This window comes from Olea europaea, chromosome 19, assembly GCF_002742605.1.
Source record: "Olea europaea var. sylvestris chromosome 19, O_europaea_v1, whole genome shotgun sequence".
NCBI lineage: Eukaryota > Viridiplantae > Streptophyta > Magnoliopsida > Lamiales > Oleaceae > Olea > Olea europaea.
In genome coordinates, this window is record NC_036255.1 from 2,934,190 (window position 1) to 2,944,599 (window position 10,410).

The 10,410-nt window shown below is 33.1% G+C and overlaps 2 protein-coding genes across 3 annotated transcripts; both read left to right on the top strand.

Annotated features, from left to right (window-relative positions):
* Positions 1-2,417: 2,417 nt before the first annotated feature.
* On the top strand, positions 2,418-3,897 carry LOC111368503 (cyclin-U1-1-like). The gene is made up of 2 exons (XM_022989770.1): positions 2,418-2,858; positions 3,513-3,897. Exons 1-2 carry the CDS (start codon positions 2,491-2,493, stop codon positions 3,784-3,786), a joined length of 642 nt encoding a protein of 213 aa, XP_022845538.1. The 5' UTR covers positions 2,418-2,490; the 3' UTR covers positions 3,787-3,897.
* A 581-nt stretch (positions 3,898-4,478) lies between these two features.
* Positions 4,479-9,478, top strand: LOC111368389 (zinc finger protein CONSTANS-LIKE 12-like). 2 transcript variants are annotated; one of them, XM_022989614.1, is made up of 5 exons: positions 4,479-5,361; positions 5,512-5,730; positions 5,899-6,251; positions 8,497-8,705; positions 9,199-9,478. In XM_022989614.1, exons 1-4 carry the CDS (start codon positions 4,792-4,794, stop codon positions 8,621-8,623), a joined length of 1,269 nt encoding a protein of 422 aa, XP_022845382.1. In that variant the 5' UTR covers positions 4,479-4,791; the 3' UTR covers positions 8,624-8,705; positions 9,199-9,478. The 2 variants fall into 2 exon arrangements, with proteins under 2 accessions (XP_022845382.1, XP_022845380.1); XM_022989612.1 differs by having other exon boundaries at positions 9,070-9,418.
* The last annotated feature ends 932 nt before the right edge of the window (positions 9,479-10,410 follow it).

The following is a 10,410-nucleotide window of genomic DNA, read 5'->3' on the forward strand; positions in this document are numbered from 1 at the left end:
AAGAAAAATTACATATTAGATCTTAATCTTTTCTTCCTTTTATCATTATTAGTATTGAAATCCATCGTCATCTACTAACAAAATTAGCTGCAAACCGGTAAGATTTCACATCATTTATGGAACCAAAAAAAAAAAAAAAAGCTTATGAAATCTTGTTAGCTCAGTACCTATAAACCAACATGTTAAAAAAATATGTACAAGTAGCATTTTCTTTTATACTTTTGTTAAACATGTAATATAATATTATCCGCTGCCACCACCACCATTATCATTGACATCATCAGTGTCATCGACAAACCACAACCCTATTTCTTACCAACCCTAAATCTCTACCACCACCATCTTCCACTCCATTCCACCAAAAAAAGCTATACGCACTACCATTGCTATTTTATATTGCCACCAGTACTAGAATCCCCACCCACTTGCCACTAAATTCGCCATTTCAACCTCCGTCTCTTCTCTGATTTCATCATCAAAATTAGTGGAACATCTGCACCATCACAACCATCAAAAGCTGGCTACCACCACACAAACACTATCCTATGCTCAGTTCTCGATCTTCATTTCAAAATTTCAACTTCTTCTCATTTTCTTGCCGATTTAATCAATATACTCAAGTTTGGGAATTTTTTTCCTACAATCTTGAAAATGAACTAAAATAAATAATAATTAGATCCAAAACACCTGAAATATTACACAAAAATACCTCGCTTAAAAGGTGAGATAAATGTAAGAAATACACTTATTAAATTCCCTCAAATTTATCCTTTCTCCCTTCCTTGATCAAAACAAAACTTAATATGATTAAAGCAACGGAAAAAATAGTCTGCAATCTGATTTGACTTTCTACCATGTATGCTTCAAAATAGTATTCAAGTATTTATCTCAAGAACTGCAGTTAAATATTGCAATCACAAAAATTTAAATCATTCCATGTTCGACACTCCATGTGTGTTTGAATAGCTAATTACAATCATTACTTATCACCTAAATAATGTAATCAAGTGGTCTCTGTTGGACTCATATTTACCCTTCTTCACTCGTATAGATCACATCTAAAATCTCTACCCTCAACCCCAGAGGTTATCTCAAGTGAAGATTATTGTCCCAACCTCTCTTTTGAACCAACCAAAACAATCATTAGATAACCGAGAATTCGAAAATTATGGTCATAGGGTCTTTGTACAAGTCAAATGAACTAATCGTCCAGTCTCTAATACTTGGGCAGGCTTGCAATACTTATTTTTGTTTCGTACCAGTGCTTAACTCTATATGATATTTTTCCCTTTTTCGATTTTTTTTATATATCTCAATAGGTAGTTTTTTTACTATCATAAGCATCCCTCGTTCCTGTTAGATTGTCTCCTACATATTGGTGATATATAGGGCCAGCTTATTGAAGGTTAGTTTTGTAAACATTTTCTTAAAGGCTAGCCTTTACTAGTACATTATCTTTTATTGAAATGAATAGTTGTGAACCGAACCCTAATTTATAATCAATGCTCAATTCAAACCCTTCAACCAAACTAAGAACTTTCAACCGTCTAGAACACTTCTAATTTCTAATCACAATTCAAGCAACCCAAACTTATTCTAGACTTAGACTAGATCAAGAAGTTGAATTTTGGAATGATTGGATCGCTCAAAAGCAATAAATCTGTCATGACTATATGCTCAAAAGTATAGAGTCCAACACGAGATGAGATGTTACATAAACAAACAATTTATAACAATATTTTATGAATCAGGAATTAAAACTAGATAAACAACATGTTTGAAATTTTACAATGTTATTTATAGTCAATCACTACGATAGTCAACCCATGACGGTTTATGATTTGATGTATTAGTTTGGTAGTTTTTTCTTGCCACATATATTAAATCACTAACCGCCACATGATTAATTTCTGGGTTTGCCTCTTTATGTTGTTCATTGGCCCATGTGTCAAGGGCTAATAAGGTTTTGTGCATTGTATCGAATTAAACCACACGCTCCACCAAGCGAGTTCAAGGAAGTGATGTGAAGATAGCCTTAGGTACGGAGAGCTGACGAGATAAAAAGTTGTGACACGTAGGGTGACTGTGGTAGTAACTGCAAGTAGCAGTATTTTTTACAAAATTTTCAGTTTTTATGGATTCTAAAAATTTTCAACTCAAAAGCAAAACATTGCCTCAACGTACGAGTACAACATAAACATATTTAAACTCCCCCATATGATGTCCGTAGATTAAGCCTCTTGTCAAGCCCTAAACTAATATCAATCTACTGCTACGTAGCAAATGATCTTTCCGCATCCCACCAAAAGAAAAATTAGGTGAAATTTTATAACCAATAGTTCCAAATAGATTTGTTAAGCCAGGTGTCAAGCGCTCATTAGACTATAGAAGATAACGTGAACGTGCCCTTACATTACCAGTTAGCAGAATGTCTGAGGTGACAAAGAATTTGTCCAAACTGTTCTCATCCACCAGAAAACAATGGCGTAGATGTCATCCGGCGGCGACAACCACCACCACCACCAGCGGGCCGAACCAACAACACCTAGAGTTCTTACCATCTTATCTTGTGTTCTAGAGAAGCTAGTGGCACGTAATGACCAGCTAGTTCTCGGCTCGGCTCGGCTTGGGAAGAGCTTGAATGCCTTCCATGGCGTGAGAGCCCCAAGCATTACGATTCCAAATTATATAGAGAGAATATACAATTACACGAATTGTAGCCCGTCGTGTTTTGTGGTAGGCTATGTGTATATAGACAGGTTGGTGCATAAGTATCCCGACTCGCTCGTGGTGTCTCTCAATGTTCATAGATTGCTGGTTACAAGTGTTATGGTGGCTTCCAAGATTCTCGATGATGTGTGAGTTCTCTCTCTCTCTCTAGTCCTATATATATATAATCAGTTGAATTAGAGATTTAACAAAGAAATGAACCTGGATGCACAAGATGATCAGTAGTGTTGAATCCATCTTATGTCTATGCTTTCGGCATTTTTGATTATTGAATTCATGGATTCATCCTTTCTAATTAGAAGCTTTCTACATAAATTTGAAGAATTATTTTATTAGTATTTAGGTAGGGGATTCTCCCCAACTTAATTTTATACCTGAAACTTAGTAAAAAGGAAAGGAATCAAAATTTATTTTTGGGTTGTGCTAACGTGTACATAATAATTTACATAATGATTTACTAACGGATGGGGTGGCGAGATTCAATTGAATCAAAATCTCATCAATCAAATATCTTCTTAACTTACATTTTGACACCTCATCATTATGTAAATAGTTGTGTACGAGTAATATTTTCCTCTAATTTTTACTTCATGGATTTGTTATTCTTGATAGAAGAATGCATAAAACAACTGACAAATTTTATTAACAAAATTTTATTCCGTAATCTTGTTCATTTTAGTGTACTAAACTTGTCCAGTATGTCCATAATGATGGCGATATATAGAAATATCATGCGCTATAACGATGTGTTCCATGACCTATTGTCGTGTATGTCTTATCAGGCACTATAACAATGCATTTTATGCCCGTGTTGGCGGAGTGACCAATACAGAACTAAACAAGCTCGAAATCGAGATGCTTTTCCTTTTAGATTTCGGAGTAACAGTAACATCTCGAGTATTTGAAAGCTATTGCCAACACTTGGAGAAAGAAATGCTGTGTAACGACGCGACGCGGATGATTGAGAGGATAGCAATTTCCAATTCTGTTGATGATGTTACTGAAATATCTGTCGAAGATACACAAACTTCTTCACCTCCACAGATCGTAGATTGATCTCTTAATTAATGACACTATTGTATTCAATTTTATTTTATAGTGAAGTCCAGAAATGAATATTGCCTACTACTGTTCTTGAATGAAGGAGACACTTGAATCTTGAAAGCAGTAATTGAATTGATAACTAAAGCAATATAGCACTCCAAGACTTCAATGCAAATTCGGAAACCAAAATATTAATGGCACTGGGGCCAAGAAAAAATTGTTAGCTACGTGAATATTAATTTATTGATAAATTAATAAATTATTAAGTATGAAAATAAATCTTATTTAGCCAAAATATTGTATCAGTAATATTCTTTTTGTTGCAATTAAGCAAATTTAAACATTCGTTTTACAAACGAACTCGTATTTTTTTTATTTTTTTTTTTCATTCAAACTAGATATGACATGAATCTACATTTTCAAAGAACTAATTATTTTTCCAAAATAAATTATTTCATTTAAAAAATATATATTATTTAATAAATGCAGATCCTCAAAACCGTCCAGCCATTGAGGGAAGTAGAGAGCGAGTCCCAAGGTTAAGCAAAGCAGATCTTTAAAACCGTAGAAACATTTTCCACATCAGCAAGAATATTAACTTTTTTGTAGACCACAATGTGCCACGTGGCACTCACCCAAGCCCTCAAAATCACATCAGATAAATATGAAGCAATCTCTTGTTATTTCTTCCTCTACCGTAAATTGTAAATTATTCAAATTCTGTGATTTTTCTTCCATTAATGGTATATCAGTTCTTAATGCTGTTGCTTTACATTTTGCTTTGAAATAAACGGTGGCGGGATTAATCGACTATTTTCATTTTTCTTGGCTATTATTATCAATTACAATGATCAGTTTGCTATTCATTGGATCCATCACTTTTGTTTTATCCAATAAAATTCAAAATCCCGCCACAGAATTTACAGATTCTTGATCGAAAACTTAAAAAAAAAAAAACACGAAAAATAATAAAGAAAAAAGGTGTTTTAGCTTAGAGAAAGTTTAAGGAGGCAAGAAATGGAGCCTCTATGTGAGTTTTGCGGGGAGGTGAGTGCAGTGGTTTACTGTAAATCAGATTCTGCTAAGCTTTGTTTGCAATGCGATGGCCGTGTTCACTCAGCGAATTCTCTGTCATGTCGCCACCCTCGTTCTCTAATTTGTGACAAATGTAGTTCACAGGCGGCCACGGTGAGGTGTATTGAGGATCAGTTATCGCTTTGCGAAGATTGTGATTGGAATGGAAACAGTTGTTCGGGCGTCGACCATCGTCGCTTAAAGTTGAATTTCTACACCGGATGTCCTTCTCTGGCTGAATTCTCCAAAATCTGGTCTTCAGTTCTTGAAGCACCCCAGCAAACTACAAATAGTTTCCAGAGTGCAATGGCTACAAATGAGAATTCTAATGTGACTGCTCCCTGCCTAAATGACTTAGCACCATGTGTCAAGTTTGGACCATGGGCTGTTCCACCACCTCCTCTTCCATCTACCAATAATTCCGACTATTTAACAGCATGCAATAGAGATCAGAAATCCTTATATAATAGAGATCAAAAAGAATTTTTCTCTGAAGGATCGGGCCTGCTAAAGGTGATTAAATGTTTTTTTACTCATTTTATTTTTTATTCTCACGTACTTCACATAATAGGACATGAGAGATTATCTTCTATAGACATATATACCCTTAAATGTAAAAACACTTGCTCACCTTTTTGTGCCAAATTGTGTTTGTTTCACCAGGATTGTGCTAATATAAAGGATCTCAAGCTTCCTGAAACTGATGAACTTTGTGATAGTCTTGACATTGATGATATCGGTTTGAGCTTCGAGAGTAGTTATGAAATGCTTGGCAATCAGCCAAGATATAACTACGAAGATGGAGGAATTGGTAGCCTACTAATGGAAAAAAACTTATCGATCACTCAATCAAATAGCACTCATTTTGAAAGTGCTTTCGAGGTTCACTTACACAACTCGAGTTTCTATAGATTTTCTTGTCCCATTACTATTATGCCTCCATAAAACTTTCTTTCTGTTCTTTTGTCAGCACCCTAAATGCATTTAATTAATTGAGCTTAATGTACTTGTGTTTGCTTTGAAAATTAATATTTCTTCAACGTTTTTTAGGCATCCTCATCAGGACAGAAAGATTGCAGGGTTTTCCATCAGCCTTCATCACATGTAGCTGCTGGTTCCAGAAATTTAATGCAGACTAATTGCATGGTTATGAACCCAGCAGCTGCATGCAACAGATCAAGTATTGGATTAGGGTTTCCAAATTGCCAACTTCCTTCAACCATATCCCTATCACTCTCCAATATCACTGGAGAAAGCAGTGCTGCTGATTATCAGGATTGTGGACTGTCACCGATGTTCCTCACGGGCGATAATTCCCGGTGGGATTCGAATTTAGAAGCGAGTTGTCCACGGGCGAGGGATAAAGCTAAGATGAGATACAACGAAAAGAAGAAGACGCGAATGTATGTATTTCTTCTGCTCTTTCCTTTGATGAATTCATGCGTTAATTTCTAGTTTTTCCTTTTGCCTAGTAATGCAATAATATTTTCTTGTATATGACTATAAATGTTCCGGCTTTGATACCGTGTAAGTATTGGAATGTGGAAGCGGAATTAATCAGAAATTAAAAGTTTCTTTAATTCAAAAGGCAAGATCGTCTAGATGTTCACATATATATTATAACAAAATTAAAGAATTCGAATTTTTTATCTAAATTCAATGATCAACCTTGAAATAACTCTTATCCGCGAACTTCCGTCTCCTTTAATTGTAGAAATCTTGGTGCTTCAAGCCTTTATGGTATTTTCCAACGAAAAGACTACACCGATATGTAGGCACCTTCTTTCAATTAATCTAGAAACTAATTCTTGAATTTTGGACTACAAGAAAATAATATATTTCTCTCTATTTTTCTCTTTACAAATTTGAATTTTATGAAATTATGAATGTTTTAGTATTTTTTTATGCATCTAGTCTCTATTTATAGAGAAAAAGATGATATAATTCTAGTACAATTATAATTCCACATTCAAATAAGAGTTCTAATTAAAACTTAAGTAGGAGTTCTAATTTAAGTCCAATTCTAATTAGTTTACATATAATTACATGTGTAGTCTGAGAGCTTCAATTACAATTACAATTAAGTTTATAACTTTCATAGTAATTACAACCAAATACAAAATTTTATTGTAATTAGAATTAGGGCCAAAACTATTATAATTACCGTAATTAAGTTTCAATACTTTATGGAGATACCACAGAGACCTGATCGGATATATATTTTCCAAGCTACAATAATTAGATCCTATCAAGTCGACCCTAAACCATCCAATCTAATCATTAGTCTTTGCTTTTTTCACTAAAGGCAAATGATCGAACTCTTGAAATATATAAGATCACAGAAGCCAATAAATTTATAATACTTTCCTCTAACCTATCGTATATGTATTTTATCCCCATTCGAGATCTGATAATTAGGTATGAGCATAAATGACCGTTTTGCCCCTCTAATTATTCTCACTAACTTAAGTTTCATTTTCTTCAACGATCCTGTGAACAAATCCCAGATGTCGAAGTTTAGCCGTCGCTAAACACTGAACTCAGATTTTAACCGTTCAACAGAAAATACTTAAATAGTCACTCTACCCATTTTTCAGGATGACGATTCCCGACATGAATTCATATTCCCTGCTCCGCTCATTCCCAAGTTTCCAACTCATCGAGATATTTGACCAATCAAATTGACCTCACCGATTGATGAATAAAAGAACAATTAAAATCGCGAAAAAGATATACATAATCCTGTCCAAGGATTTCAATGAAATACACGGCAGTCAAGTAGAATTTAATTCTCTGCACGATCATGCTACAGAATTAAATTCAACACATTGTCCGTTCAATATACTCTAAGTGTAATAGTGTTACCTTTAACTATTTCTGTGATAAGAATAAATCACAAACCTGAATAGTGAATTGGCCAACACTACAACCTTCCAATATAAGGTGTCAGCCCTTATATATTGGCTGTAAACAAATTATTTATGATCAAAATATTGTTGTGTCTTACTGTACTTTTCAACACAAGTACCCAACTCATATTATCATAAATGATCACAGACACTTTAATTTCGCACGCTCATTAAAAAATAAATGCAATAAATAAAGTAAACATAATTTTATTCAATATTAAAAAATTATTATTGTTATTTTTACATTAGCAAAATTATACTATATGGGTATACAACCCAGCAGTAAGAACTATGAACTTATCATAATTGAAATAAAAATGCTACAGAAATACAAGTAATAAACCTTAAACAATAGTAGTTTTATGAAAATCATTTCGATGAAACTAAGAAATACCAGACCACCAAGGTAGTTTTGATGCCACCAAGGGATGGAGAGCCCTTGATATTGTACATATCAGTTTAGAAGATTCAATTGTATCATTCTTGAAGAGAATTTATGGCAATATTATGAGGAATATAATGATATTTTTTATAACTTTTAACATCTAACTCTTTTATGACTCGTTTAAAAAATATAATTAATGAAGTTTGAACATGAAAATAGAATATAGACGTGATACCAAGACTAATTTTTATATGGTCCAATGTACGAATATGACATGACTCTCATGCTCTTATTGGATTCGAGTCCTAACTCCACTTCTAATTATTATTGAACATTTTTTTTGTAATTATGTAGGTTTGGCAAACAAATAAGATATGCATCTCGTAAAGCCAGAGCTGATACAAGAAAGCGTGTGAAAGGTAGATTTGTGAAGGCTGAAGAAGCTTATGACTATGAACCACTTATGACAAAGGACTTCTAATTTAATTAAGCTATGGATTTTTCTAATTTAATTAAGCTATGGATTTCGCCTCTGCCATTACAATATATTCCCCGGTGAAAAGGTACATCCATTTGCTCAGCTCACATTCTCATTTTTTGCTTCTTTTTTAGTTTGACTAATGATGGATTGGAAGCACAGTTTGCAAATAACTGGATTGTTACTTCTCCAAACTAATGTATATGAAATGAGTAACTTCAACGTAAAAATATTTTAAGTTAGCTATCAATGAGACAACGATACTGGAACCGTAGATCTGGACTCATTCGAAATTAAACTGTGCTTGATCTATCTAATGGTGTATCACGTTCGTCTTTAATCTTGACTTATATTAGTACGTCAAATTGAATATAACTTCATGTATAAATTAAGTGTCTTTTGTTGTTTTTATTATCCAACGTTATATATGTATATTGTACTAAAGACAGGTCATGTGAAGTGGGTGGGCTAAGAATCGACCTGGCCCAGTTGAGAGTTCTAATTACGTCATTTCGTTTGTATGCCCATGTGAGTTATTTCACTTTTCTATCATTAGTTTCTAATTTCTTATTTTGTAGGAGATCAGAGCGTTTTTCTTTGGAGATCAAAATTCCGTCATTGGGACTTTTATCAACTTTCGAATTCTGTGCGTCAAAGATACACCAGAAGAAGTATGTCGTCTTACAATATTTGTTAATTTTTATGTCTCGAATTACCTGTGCCTTGTCACGAATGGTGCACGGAGAAATTTCACCCAATTTTGATAGAAGGTATTGTTACAAAATATATATTTTATGTATTAAGCTTCCAAAATACAGGTTTTATGAGTGATATTTGTCCTTTCTTTTTCATGTTTAACACTTCTTCTTCTCTATTTATCTATTTATTTTATTTTATTTTTGGCATGAACATTCACGGTTTATTACTCAAATTAGAGGCCTAGATATAAATTCAAGTATGCGCAAAAGTCTTGTTTTCATTTTGGATAGTACATTACCATCACGATTTTTATTAACTGCAACATGTTATAATTTCAAATTCTAATTTTAGCTCATTCTCGCACGTTTTCTCAACTTTTTCCAACAAAATTTATATTTAACTTTCAATTAATTAGCACATCTTGACTTTAATAATGCTTTCTGTCTAAATATTCTGTTAGCATGGAAAAAAAAATCCTTTGTCGGACTTTTATATTTATTGTTTATTTTGTTTATTTAAAAATATGAGAGATATAAATCTTTTTACTCAATCCTTACAGTTTTTTAGCATCACTGGGACAATATATGCTAATTAATAGAAGATTGAAGATAAAAATATGGTAAATAAATACGTTGGGGAAATAAGCGCAAAAATGAATAAAACTTAATTACCCTCATTGTAATTAATTTGTAGTATAATTAACAAAAACTGCGATATGAATACAATTACCCTTCAAGGATGCGCCATTACTAAGTTTGTACCTTAGATATAATATTAAACCATTAATTTTTGTATGCAAAAAATTCTCATGTCTATGCCATTCGTAAGCCTTCATGGGAAAATTTTTATAAATAATTTATAAATTATCAAAATTTATTTTTAAGCACACATTCCAATATACTCACAAGTATTATTCATTTATCTATTAATTATTTTTATCTATTTATAAATTAAATCGTTAATAAATTCTTCCACCATAAATCAAATTCATTTATCCATTACTTGAAATAGGTCATATTGTGAACCAGCATGCTAAAAGAGGGTAGCATCGAGCCTACATTTTGTACGTCTCTAAGGTTGGTTTTCATGGA